This window comes from Bombus vosnesenskii, unplaced genomic scaffold (assembly GCF_011952255.1).
Source record: "Bombus vosnesenskii isolate JDL3184/JDL3185 unplaced genomic scaffold, Bvos_JDL3184-5_v1.1 scf7180000013298, whole genome shotgun sequence".
Lineage (NCBI taxonomy): Eukaryota > Metazoa > Arthropoda > Insecta > Hymenoptera > Apidae > Bombus > Bombus vosnesenskii.
Window position 1 is genome coordinate 1,044,790 of NW_022882948.1, and position 14,668 is coordinate 1,059,457.

At 38.3% G+C, this 14,668-nt stretch overlaps 1 protein-coding gene across 4 annotated transcripts in view; it reads left to right on the top strand.

Annotated features, from left to right (window-relative positions):
* The first annotated feature begins 951 nt into the window (after nucleotides 1-951).
* LOC117233695 (matrix metalloproteinase-14) overlaps nucleotides 952-14,668 on the top strand; it is a 40,445-nt gene continuing 26,728 nt past the window's right edge. For 2 of the 4 annotated variants that reach the window (XM_033494237.1, XM_033494238.1), the window contains exon 1: nucleotides 952-1,882. In XM_033494237.1, the coding sequence (XP_033350128.1) occupies nucleotides 1,754-1,882 (129 nt within the window). In that variant the 5' untranslated portion in view covers nucleotides 952-1,753. The remainder of the gene's footprint in view (nucleotides 1,883-14,668) is intronic. The other 2 variants (XM_033494239.1, XM_033494240.1) reach the window with 1 other exon arrangement.

The window sequence follows — 14,668 nt, forward strand, 5'->3', positions numbered from 1 at the left end:
AAACCATCGTCAATTCCACGCGTGTAAAATCCCACGTTGAACCCAACGTAAACTCGTCATCGCGGTTTGATTTCAATCAGTTTCGATCGTAGGATATTTCCTAGCCACTCCTCTATTCCTGTAAACGCCGATCATGCGTGCCCATTACACAGATGTTTCCAACCATACTACAACACCTATCGTTTCTCCTATCATCCAGTAAACCTATCCTTTTATCTACCCTTTTTTTCTCCCTATCTCGCCATTACTATATCGCCACAAGGAATGTGCTAAAAATCAAACTAATGCGAGCGAATCAGCGAAAGAAAGAACAATACGTGGAATGCCAACGCGAAATATGTATATTGAAAACCAAGCCAAACCAATGCACAGTTCAATGCAAGACAAAACAAGAACGATACGTGGATTGATAGCGAATCAGGAGGTAAATATATACAGCTACAAAAGGCTACAAAGAGTATTTGAGCACGCGCATATATTACAACGATGCGTTCTTTCTCAAATTTGATATGCATCGAATCTTGTACTTGTACGAAAATTCCCACTAAAAATGATACGAGATCTATAATATGCATAAATCTGTAATATAGAAATCTGTAATAAATACGATAACATTCGAATATTTCTTGCAGCGTACTAAAAAGCAATCGACGAAAGAAACGAAGCACGATACGTCGAATAAACCGAGAGCCAAATATATTCAAAATCAAAGCAAAGCTGCTGAATCTACGACAGAAAGAGCGCGATACGTCGATCGACGATGAACGAAGACTGAACTGTACCGAAAATCAGGCGAATCCGATGCACAACTGAAATGCACGACAGAAGGAGCGCGATACGTCGATTGACAGTGAACCAAGAGGCAAAGCACACTCGCGTAGCATTGTACGCTGCCGCTGGCGTTGATGGTGGTAGTCACGAGTCGCGTGGTGGGAGGCCTCAATAAAAGTCAGTGGCAGACTGATTGTAATTCAGAGTGGCGGTAGACTTCGGTACCAGTTCCCCGTACGGCCGCGTCCTTTCTCCGTGCCTCTTTTTCTCTTTTCGTTCTTCTTCGTTTTTGCGTGCGGTCCTTGGTGATTTTTCAAAAAGATTTTCTCCTCTTCCTCGATATCAATCTCGTCACCGATACGCGTACAAGAAGAAGTACAGCTCGAACGAGAACTTGGAGTCGATCGTCGATGTTCATAGGTCCCAGATCAACGCGACAGACGCGAGAAACCGAGGAGACGTTGCTCGACCACGTTCGACGAGGTGCGTGCCTCTACGAAAACTCGCGAGACTTCGTAAAGATTATCCGGCGAGCTACCTGCTTGGGAAACACACGAGATCGATAGTGTCGTGGCAACGACGTTTTAGACTGACCCTGCTAGCGAGTTGTTCCAACCTGGAATAACTCGATCCTGCACGTTTTCCCGCCAGGACAATCCATTTTCGATAAGATTCATGCTCGACACGGGCAACCGAGTGGCAATCGAGCGAAGCTGGAATTGTTTTTGGGAAGAAGAACGATAGTTCGAAGAGGAAGATCGGAGATTTTGAAGGATCGAAAAGACACGTGGATCATTGGTCGCGTCATCTTGCGATCAGCTGAGGCATAAACGACCAACGAACGCGTGCGTGTAGTCAGTGACACCGGGGTGAAGGGACATTTATCTTGGACTTTGTGACATTCACGGTGATCGCCTGGCGCCTGAAGAGATTTTGACAGAGGAATTTTCAAAGTTTTCAAGTTACTGGACGAAGCAGCAGAATGGCCAGGTGGAATCGTATGTTCGCATGGGAAAGGTGTGTCGGAAGTGTCCTTTTGGCTACTCTATTCGCCGTTTCGCACGTTAAATCCGAGGAACAGAAGTCGACTGTATCGCAGACTGCAGCTATGGTAAGCGTTCGAGCAAAATCTTTTTGAATTTCGATCATTGGAAAATACCTTGTAGAGAAACCTGACAAATGTATTTTGTCGATCGCAATGTCAATTTCATTTTGTAGTCGCAATATCCGTTTATCCCTATGCTAAGTAGGCTAATTACGATTCCGATAACACCGACTTTTTCGAAAAGATACTGTCAAGTACGACAGAAGTCAGAAAGAATGATAGACATATTTGAGTATCAATAATTAGTGAAGCACACCTGGTATTCTGTCAGAACGCTAGTAGTCGATCAAAAAACGTTGTTCCATCAAGATATACCTATGAATCTTAAAAAACATTAGCAACCATCCGAAAAAAAGTTAATCACCCGAAACGTAGTATTATTCGATAAAAAAAAGTAGCACAGTGGAATAGTAGGATTTTCATTTCTCATTCGAATCGATCAATTTTCAAAATAGTCAATTTTATTTCTAGAAATTCTGTAATAATTGAACAGAAATCTGTCAGTGTAGAGTGTCGTAAATAATGTAGCGTTATAATAATGTACACCAAAATCTAGCATTTACGCGAGTATCGTGAAAAGCTCCAACGAATTGAATGGAAACGGACAACAATGGACATCGATGAGTAAAATTACGTTGTGCAATCATTCGCTTCTCGTGTGGTGTGCACTGTGCGGTCGGAAGTATTTTCATGGTTCTTCCTGGAAAATGAAACGTTTCGAACGAACGCAACAAGTTCCAACGGTCGGAGACTTTACAGAGGGAAATACCTGCATAGAAACGGTTAATCGTACGGGAAAATTGATTCGCGCGAATCTGTCGCACGCATGCTACATGTGTGTGTCATACGTGAATGAGTAATGGTCGCGTACACGGTTTCTTTTGACAACGCGAATAACATTCCAGAGGAAACGTTTATCTCTATGACACTGATATACGGATTACGATGAACACCAGGCATATCGCGAGTATGACACCAGCTCGATCTATAAAACGATCTTTCCTACATTTTACTAGTAATTAGAATCGAAGGACAGTACTTTGTTGCTGATTTGCTATCTTTCTTACGACGTTTCTTTCCATCAGATGGATTGTACATTATCGTTATTATTAGTGTTTAACTTCGTTTTGAAAATAATTTATCTAACGATATTAATATCGAATTTTATTTCGTTTGTATCGTCGGTATTAACTTCATATTAGTTGTTGGTAAAAATTAACGTTTGAATATTATAAGTTAATGTTAAATTTTATTCCAATTTCATATTATTCGTGTTATTAGTATTGACTTTCGTTTTATTGTATCATGCTAATACCGTTCATATTAATTTTATCTTATTCGTGCCACTAGTAACAAATCTCGCTTAAACCTTTCTTATTATCGTCAAATACTGCATCAACTTTGCGTTATTGCTGTTACTGATTATTCATTTCGATTTTACTTCATCGTATTATATTACCTTATCGACGTTATTAGTAAAAGAAAAACTTCTCTTAAATATTTATTATTAGAAATAAACTCTATTCCAATATTACTTGCGATATTACTATCGACCTTTACCTTCCTTTATCTGTCACTGATATCATCGATACGAATATCTTCTCCAAAAATGATCAACAATTATTCTCTTATTTTTAATAATGCTCGCTTAAACTCTTGCACAAAGGTTCGTTCTATTGAGATCGAATCCCGGCGATAACAATTACCAATCGCGCGAATTTATTGACGATAACTGCGAAGATAGAACTTCATCAGATAGAGGACAATGGTAGTATAAAACGATAGGAATGTCGCATAAGTAATTTCGTCTATTCCTGGTATTCTGAAAGGTATGCAGCGTATAAAGCAAGAAAAAAAAAATTCAGACCGGTTTGCGAACATAATGACATAAGGTCGGACAGTGTGACGTCACTTAGCTACCTTCGCTGACAAAGTTCAGCTACGCGCGATGACTCGCTCCTGACCTTCGATTCATTGAACAGCATCGGCTACAAGCTTACGGTAGTATTATACGCGTTTCAATGGGAAATTTCACAATTCCTAACAATGCCGATCGTCCAGTTTCCTAACGAACGTTTCTTCTTATTTAACTTCGCGTTTCGGGCCATAATTGAACCGAATAACAGAGATCGCCTCGGATAAGTCTGATAATAGCACCTTGGTCGAACGACGGTCATTGAAATCGCGGCTGTAAAGAGGTAATTTTGCGCGAGCCTCTTAAGCAATCTCGGTACGCGATAACGACGTAATTATCTGTCCCGGTAAATACAAACGATGGGCCGCTTTATCTTCAAGGTTCGCGACACGTGAGCAGACCGATCTCACACCCTTGATTGCGATTACGTTCCATCGACTCTTTGTTCGGCGTTAATCGACGCGTGTATCCGTAAACCAGAAGGGGATTTCGTTTTGACAAGTGTCTCGATACCTGTTTGCAAATAAAACTCGATAATTATTAGAGGAATATTTATTTGTTCTGTTTCACAATGTTAGTATAACGTTATTGAACGTCGATACAGTTAAATTCTGTCCTCTATTTTTATTGTCATACGTTGGTAAAGAAACATTTCTACGTGAGGTATATAGGTGAAAAATTAAATAAATATTAAATAGGTGTTACTGCTTATTAACTGCAATCGCGTGTAAATAAATTTTATGTTCTTTACGATCGATAGAAAAGAACGCTATCGCGTGACTTTATTATGTACATCGGTTTTACGATTGTTGATTCGATTCCGTCAAAAAACGAATAGGAGTAAAGCTTTGTAGATGTCTCGATCGAAACGATAATGTCAAATACCAAGTTCTGCTTGCACTCGAGTAACAGCGTCGCGAGTGAAAACTAGGCTAAACGGTTGTTGCAAGTAGTAAGAATCAGGAACGTAGGCAGTAGAATCGTACTTACTTCGATCAGACATATCGCAGCGTACTTATACTTATTCCTTAGCTTCTCTTATGTCCTTATTCAGATATATTTACGCGATTGCAGAAAATTTATCGAGGGGATTTTTTTTTGTCTAAATTAATTCCTAAAGGAAGATCATTTCAATGAATCTTTCCAATTGAACTATCGGAATTATTTGGCATATTTTTTAACGGTTCGAAAGATATTCAACATTTATCCCTCTTTTCTAAGTTCTTTTCTATTTTAGTATTTAACGTACTTTCAAAGAAGGAGAACAGTGGATATTTTCAAGTACATTTGGTATTATTTGATCGTTTTTCAATTTATCAAAGAAATATCAAACGCTTATTCATTTTCCATAATTTCATGTGCACGCTTCATGTAGGTTTAAAGGACACAGCTGATTTTAATTATTCATAGTATTCAATCGTTCAATACGATATAAGAATCATAAAATCGTCTCGATTAAAAGAACAAGTTTCCTGCCGCGTGTTCAAGCCGTACAGACACGATAAACATGATCGATTGTCCAGGAAGAAATGCTATTGCCCTACGCTAATTTATTCGATAATTATTATAGCTGTCTAGTAGAACGATGTAGTCGTGATACATCACTCGACACATGGGATATAATACTTTGCACTACGATCTTGCCTATAATTGACACGAATTTATGTTCCTGGCAATGAGCCAAGTCAAACAAGCACCAGCATGACAAAGCACCGTTTCACTCTAAACGCCCATGTGTTATAGCAGAGAATTTTAGAGACGAGGTACGCCCTTACACGCGTTTCAAACGCGGCATCGTAATCCGTAATGACTTAATTATCGAGAGGAAAAATAGTCGTTTATCATTCTCCATGATGAAGCAAATGGTGGTCATTAATTTCCTTTTCTGAAGAATTATGAGGCTGGGTGAATGAGGCCGTAATAGGATTTGTGTAACAATTATGAAATTATTATCACGAATTATGAGATGGTAAAAGGTGGAATAATTTAAATACTCTGCTAATGAGTTTCTTTAAGTATTGTAATATTAATATTTCAATGGAAATTTCACGCATTCACGTACCCTAAATTTTATATTATTTCGTTTAATTGATAATATTTCATTTTATACGGGCGTCATTTTCGTAATATTTAATCAAGTTAACATCTCATGCAACTTTTCTCTGTACAAATCAATAATATTGTTAGGCATAAAAGATTAACGCAATACACAAACCGCGATCATTGGTAAATCCTGGAGCAAACAAAGTCGCTCTGTACCAAGATAATGATCTATGTATGACTTGGCAAGATTCCCGTGCCAAGTCAACAATTGAAAAAGACAAAGGCGCAATTCGATTCCGGTCATCCAATATTAGATACAACAAAACATTTTAACTACGCGAAAGATCTCTGCATCAAAAACTAGTGATATTTGTGATTAATGGCATATACGACTTTGTTTCAAGCGACTTTATGCGAGTTTATGAATTCATACACGCGATGCAAAATATACATTAATTATGCGAAACATCTTAAAAAAAAAATACGTTTCAAGCGTATAAAGTAAGAATCTCTAGATCTTTAGATATACTACGTGAAAAGAGGGGTCGTACAAAATTGCCTTAGATTCCTCATACTTTCGATTGAAGAAAAATCGTTCGTGATTTAACGCGTATAAAAATTCAACTAATTAATTTTATATTATTTATTACTTTGCTTGAGATGAAAAGATATTGTAACGAATGAGATTCTAGAACCAGTTAGTTACGCTATTATAGCACATATTCAAGCATATTTCAATTATCTTCCTGAAAACGCAACAATCCTTCCGAAGGAACATAAACCGTGTGAAACAAGGGTCTTTGTCTTTTCTTTTTTCTTCCGAAAGGGATGATGGTCAAGGGAAAAAAACTTGGTTTGGTACTTGGCAAGGTGCCAAGTGATCGGTTCTCTCTCGGGTCTCTTTCTCTCGCTGACGGATCATACTAGGAAATGGTAAATAATGTATGTGCCTCGACACGGAAATACACGCGACTTAGGATAGCGAATCGTTGGCCTTCGTTGTGGCCGATCCGCAGTCGAGGCACGATCAGTCCGTCATCAGAATATTAATCATCGTCGTATAGATATTCTCATCGTCGCTCGATCCAGCGATCGTTCGCTCTTTTACGTATCTTTACCGTCTGGTGCATATGGCATCCAACTCTCTCTTTTCATCTGTCTTTCGAATGAGACGCGTGTTCTTCCTCAGGATGAGATTTAATCGAATCGATTAGCTCAATTAGCGACGCCTTTAAAAATATTCGTGAATGGAAATTTAGATGAACGGTTTGACTACTCGTCTAGTCACAGGCGGCTGTACAGTCGTCCTTTCGTTAAACTCCTTCGCTTTACGATACGTGATCAAAGATCAAATTACGCGAAAGTGGAAAGGAGTTCCGATCGGAGCAAATGAAATCGATTTAAATTTATTTTATACTTTGGCGAGGGAAGAACTCGACGCGAAGCTGATTCTCACGATGGAAGACGACAATTTTGTGAAAACGGAGCGTATGGAACTCGGAGAAGATTTTATATTGGGGAAAATTGATTAAGTAGATCTATTCTCAGGGAGATCTTCAAAATTCTGCGATATTTCTAACGTGGATGTAAATCGATTATAAAAATGCTCCTCCAACTTTAGAAGTTAAGCGCTTTTGTTTGAATGCACTCCGATAGGAAGAGGAAAGAGCTTAATTCAAAATTTGCCTCCTGAATCCTAATCATATTCTTCTAATACATCCACGCATATCAATTAACGTCTCATCAGGATTCTACTTCCATTGGTAAAATTGAACAGTCCAGAGATAGATTGTTCAGAAAGTCGAAGGAAGATGTATCTCCATGAGTAATCAAAGTGATACCGTTTTATCGCGTCGATAAAAAGAAATAGAAATGTATATTGCAATTACGAATTCATCGCTCGTCCGATCTTGAATACCGTTTAACGCACGAGGTGATACCGTGAGTAAAACAAAGGATGATTTATGAGATGATTTGAATAATAGAAGTAGCATTACAAATTGAAAATAGATTATTTCTTCATCGTGAATACGATCGTCGCATTATATTCTTTAAATTCAACGAAGCCCCAAGGTCTTCTGTAAAAGGTTTTAATGATAGCAAGATTCACCGAAATAATTGAAACGATTTATACGAAACTATTTGTTTCGTTCGAAGGAAGGAAATTCGAGAGCGAAACTTTATTTCTCGCAAGAAGAAACAATTTGTCTGCGGACGAGGTAATTATTGCGTTGGCAACTGAGTGATTGCGGATTTTGCCATTAGGTGGTATTGACAAAATCCAAGGCAATCATTTAGTTGCCAACCCAATACAAGGAAATATGAATCGATGAAAATCGACATTGACGTTAACAAAATTAATCGATTGGAGTTGTTGAATGTCAAGAAACGCATCGACTGACTAAATCGGCGACGCGAGGCTGACTGTCGCTGGTTCGAAAGTGCCTTCCGTGTCTTATCAAGCTTTGCGGAAGATGATTGCCGATGCAATGCAAAGATAGCACCGCTCCTGACAACGGTTTATTACAATTACTAATCGCGCTTGATCATTACCCGACGTGCCTCGAACGACTAATTAGATACAGAACTGTAATCGCATCGTTGCGCAAAACTGTCTCACAGAGAAATGTCCAATGCGGCTATTGCACCGAACAACGCGAGCAAACACGAGCAAACGTGAATTCGACGGAGATGCGTTAAGACTTAAGATATTTCGTTTATGCGAAGAAGGAAAAGAACATAGTTAGAAACGCATACAGTGGCTACAAAAGGTATCGACACGCCATTGTATTTATTATAGGGTTTCAATATTATTTGATATTTTTATTGTAAATTATATCTTTTAAACTTCCTAGTACTTGCGTACGATTGCAAAAGTTTGAAGCTTATTCGAACGAAATATATATGGAATCTGACAAAAAAAAGCTCTTCATTGGAAAATAAGTGTCGAAGTATTTGATAAATCAGCCAACTATAAAAGAAAAATGTTATCAATTGCGTGCTTTATTGACTCTTGACTGACGGCATTCCTCAACTTGCCACCAATTTCTCTAGTTATCTTATTTACAGCCACTGTACACACTCTGTACGCGCTTAAAAATATGCGCACCTATGCTCGTGCTCCGTACAACTCTAAACTACGAATCCACGTGACAAAGCCGAGTATCCGATTTCTGAATGGAGCTACCTCAGCGATTTTCACACAGATGCGTGTAACCTTTCGCAACGTGACACGTGAGACGTGTGTTACGCAATTGACCACCATAGCGAACTTGAAAAATACATACAGCATCGATTACTCTAATTATAGATCTCACAAGACTTAATTACTTACATCATCTTTCCTCCAAGCCTCTCTTATATGCATAAATCATAAACGTAGAATAAATTAACTTCTCTTTACAAGATCACGCTATTTACATAAGAAAATCATCTAGCTGCTCTAAATGTAACTATAACTTCCGCAAAAGCAAAACATTCCCATTTAATCGCAACACGGAACAAAGAACGCATCTGATCGATGCAAAAGCATTCTCCATTAGAGGAAGGACTTTGCTTTGACAAACGTTTGATTATCCCTTGTTCCTTATGTTGATCCGATTTCACCTGATACATCTTCGATGATTTCACCTGATATATCATCGATGATGTCACCGACTCATCCTCGATAACCCACATTTACATCTCTTGACATTGGTGTACGTCGATACGCGTGCAATTCACGAAACAAGAAGAAAATAAAGGTTCGATACGCGTTTGGATCGGTTTCCTTTGTGATACGAGCAACCGACACTTCCGGAGTGGTTGAATCAGCGATTTTTTGTAAACCGACACCGGTGACTCACGTTGCTTTATCGGATCTCTATCTTTTTCCTTTTTTTTTTTTTTTCTCACTGGACGAAGAACACCGATTGCTACACTTCATTCGTATCGTAACGCGGTTCATAGGTCAGCAACCTCCACGCTTTTCAAATACAAACAATATTGACCGAGAAAAGAGGAAGAAATGTCGCGGTATCTGCGCGTTCAATTGCAACCGCAGAGTTATGCATGCAATGTCTGAAGAAAGCGCTCGAACGCTTATCACAAAACACGTTTATTGTGTGTGAAGAAATTCACGTAAGAAGCATTTCGAAATCTTACATTATCATCGTAACGAGACACGACTGTCCCGATTGCGTTCCATTGCTTGTTTCTTGGCTCTCGATCGACGATAAAATTGAAAAATTACTGGAAACGGATATTTCAAGTTGAAACGTTCCGAACGATCACGACTTACTACGATACTATGGAATACAGAATTTTCTATCACGTCGTTTAGAAAGGGAGAACAAATTAACGATCCTAAATGAAACCTCATCGTTGGAATGGGTTAAGCTAACAATCAAACGCGATTATCTTTCTCGCAAATACTTGCAAACTAGATTCCTTGGAAATCTAAATTCTACAAAATATAGATCCACTAATGTCGACATCTTTTGGATCTCAGTATCGTCTAATTTAAGAAATTACACTCGCCTAATTGCCAGTCGCGTCATAATTTTTCAAGAACACACGAAAATGTAATATTCGCGTTAAAATTCCGAGTATCGTATCTCGCAAGATAGTAACGGTTAACAGTAGTCATACTTTGCGGAACGGGACGAACCGAAAACTTCCACTACCGTTCAGAATAACTAATTTCGGCGAAGCGCGCGTTTTTATCGCGCCAACGATTCTGAATTCTAATAAGAAAACGCGCAAAATGACCTCGTAAAATCACACGGTGGCCGTTGTTCGATTCTTAACAATCTTTCATGCGATACATTTCAATTGTGTACGGCGGCGAATTAAGAAAAACGAACGTCAGGTTGCCTCGAGGTTATTCCTAAATCTGTTATCTCGAAACTATTCCACGAACAGGTGCACGCAAGATTTTAAATTGACCTCTTACCTGACTCGCCACCTGGCTGGGTCGAGTAAGGTCAGTTAGGGTCAAACACCTGTGCACTGTGCATGTTCGATGATTTCAGCGATTTTTATCGAAAAAGAAAGAAAGTACAGAAATTTGTGAGAAGGCAATGTCGAAGAAGGACTCGATGTCCTTTCGATTCCAATCTCTTTGATACAAACACACCAAGCCACATCTTCGCTGTTATAATTTTGTTTGCCACGCCTTGTCGAACTCAATATTGGCGAAGATTCTTGTACGTACGAAGTATCGCTTAAATTTAAGTTTCAGTTAACTTCGGAGTATCCTAACTCTACATAAATTATTCAACTAGTAACAGCAACCTATATAGTAATATAACCTGCGCTAACTGAATCCAAATTATTATAAATTACCTGACGATTTCAGTCGAGAGTTGAGCTAAATCATTCGTACTAACAGTTGTGTTAAAAAAAAATATGACGAACAAGTAAAATGAAATGAATAAAGATATATATCGTATAAAAATACATTTACGCGCTGCAGTACAATGCGATCGTTCGAATCAGCCTTTTTCTCACATTGGTAACGTGACGATGTTTACAATAACGCGACATACCATCTGACGATGATACGTCATAATTCGATGGAAAATCTTAGTTTCGTATCGCTGATAAAAGAATGCTCTTTAAATACAATCCGAGCGTAGATCAACGAATCCTTAAACGGTTGATTATATCGGAAGATTAAACTTTATGACTGATAAAGTTGCAATTTTATAAAGAAATTCGGAAGCCAATCTTTCGTTAAGCTCGACCCACTTCTACTCTTCTTCTACCTTCATCCCGAACAATACTAGCCGATTCTAATGAGAATCGAGTATACTGAATTAAAGTAGACGTCTGAAACACGAATCGTACGAATCACTGGGCGGAATTACATGGCGTAAAAGATCCATCGATTGTTGATGTCGCGATAAAGGAAAAAAACGTTAGTACAAAGGCAATCGCGAGAGTACTAACACGAAAATATATTGCTCTGTAGTATAAAGATCCACGTTTGGACGATCGAAGATCGGTTTTGTATTCAAGGAACGGCTAGCAGAAGATGCGAAGGCGTTGAATACTGATGCCGTTTGCGTTGACAAAGACCTCTTCAAGGTCGGGGTCGCTATTCGATACCTCTTGTGCACTTCTTCGTCTTTTCTCGAGTAACAGATCCTTCGTGAGCCTTCGCTGCACCGTTAAACGCGACGTTGTTCTCGGAAAAGGACTCGAAAAAGACAGAGAAAGAGGGAATTTCGTATGTCACGACAGATATGTGGAATTCAACGAATCGTTGAATGTTTTTGGCTAAATACGGTTGCCCGACCAACTACTCTGTATATTTTATGTAAAATTATGTGTAGCTATAAAGAAGAAAATAACTCGAGATCTATTTTTGTTTCTGTTGTTGTCAGATTTACGAATTTATTTTCCATTTACATATTATTGCACTCTACGGTGATGATTTCGTAGCTCGAAAACGAAGCAGATCGCTCGGTAGGAAATCATTTAAGAACTTTGTTCACACTTCTTTTCGGGAATCGACGACAAACGTTGAAATGTGGTATATTCTACGTAGAAATACGTAGAAGCTGAAGATCTATTTTGCTCTTGTTATTGCGAAATTTCCAAAATTTATATTCTACGATTCTACTCTTCAGAGATGATTTGATAGTTTGAAGATACAGCGAATCGTTGATACAGTTTTGCTCAAAAATTGACGGAAAAATAGGTAAAAAGCAATTCGATTATTTCGTGATCGATAACAGAGCGACATAGTTTTGCAGGTGTTGCGTACACCTCCGAATGTTTCGATTTTCATACTATCGATCGCGCGCCGACTGAAAATCAGGGTAAGTCCCGTATCTGTTCTTTCCCGTGTACAGGCGTTAATCAGCAACAATGTCATTAACCGAGCCATTCGTCTAAGGGAAATGAAAAAGTAACGAGCACGTCGATAAATCAATCTAATAATGAACACGCACTATAAATAATACGTATCAATCTTTATAAGTCACATAACTGGGAATATTTCAAGCGATATAAAGAACGATATATATAGAAGGAGAGAGAAAGAGAAACTGTATATTTCGTTATAAAGTTAGAGAAATAATCGAAGCTCATGTACGTTGAACTTTTTAGCGACGAAATCACATTGTACACGATAGAATATTGCTACGACAAGTTCAAACAAACCGATGTCCTAGTTACCTTCAGTTACGTATCTTGCTCTTAACGCGATATACGATCACTACTTTTACATTATTTGTTCTTACTAAACAAGGATAAAGTTCGACGAAACTAATTTTCTTCTTGCAAATCGAAAGAATGTTTCTTTAAAGAAAAAAAAAGAAAGACGATTCTAGATTATTCTCAGAATCATTTTACTCTACTTTTCTGTCTTTTGCCCTACTTTACCCTATCCAAGAGAAAGAAATTGAATCGTTAGATCATAGGCATCGGTACGTCTTTTATACCAACAGGTACTAAAAACACGTGTTCCTTTTCAACATAAAGTACATCCTTTTAATCGCAAGATAATAAACCTTCTCCACATAATCTTTATATAATGCATTTACGTAACAACTTAACGAGAAGATTCAGAAAATCGAAAAAAAAACATTCAAATGCGTTCAAAAAATACGTAAAGATACGTAAAAGGAAGATTTTTTTTTGCATTTAAAACGTAGAACGCTCGTAAAGATTATAATACGTCCACGAAGCATCTAATAAATCTCAACAAATTGCACGTAACTGTGGTACGAGATTTTGAAAAATCATGCATCCGGCGCTCTTTAAAATCGTGAATCATATTCTGTATGAAACGCTACACATAATCGTCACGGGACAAATATGTATACAACACCTGCAAAATCACGAAAAGTGTCTCCATCGTTCGCTCTGGCCGACTCTTTCTCGCTCTTTTTCATCGTGGCACGCATTACGTTACTTTTCACTGGAAACACACACACACACACACACACCTTACGAAACTTGTTATCAGCGATAAGAAGCGACGATAGGGTGCCGCGTGTAGACAAACGTAACTATCAAGAGGCATTTCACTGCCTCGTGGCCTCGATTCTGCAAAAGATCGCGCTAGAAGCGAAATTACGTCGGCAATTGAGCGTGCATTTCTGTCATCGTAAATCACCGAATCATCTGCTAGTTTAACGTCGAAGTAAAACTTTCGTTAAAATAGAATTTTTACCAATATCCTTAACCACCCCCAAAACTTTTTTCAAATATATAGCTTCTTGGTAATTTTCATTCTTCGTAATTTTAAGCTTATAGCGTAATAATATAGAAAAGCACGCCGATTAAAAAGATTACTAAACGTGACTAGAAAAATATTAAACACGTTCTTGGACTTCTCTTTCGTAATCACAGTGCGAATTAGTCGAATGTTCGCGGCAATATGTACTTCCTTCCTTAAGCGGCATCGTGTAAAAACACAGACCTTTATCAGTCTACTTTAACGCCTAACACAAAATTCCCTTGATCAGTTTGAAAAGCGCGTATCTAAAATGTATCGCAAAAAGTAAGCGATGACGAGTATACTCGTCCAAAACAGCTAGCTGGTTAATTATCTTGATACGATGATACGATGACGTCTTCTACTAAAATGAAATCTTCGATGAATCTATCCAACCGTTAAGCGCCCAAAGGAAAGACAGCTAAAAAGAATGGGAAGGATATAAAAGATAAAATCACTATCCACGGCAATATCTGCGCCTTTCTGCTTGGATTACTATCCGTTTCGTGAAGGATTTTAGGGGAGATGCTTAAAAGTCAGGGTTTTTCACGATCAAGAATCACGGATTTACATTCACGTTTGGCCTTTCAGACGCTTGTCTACTGTCTATCTTCTGATCCGAAAG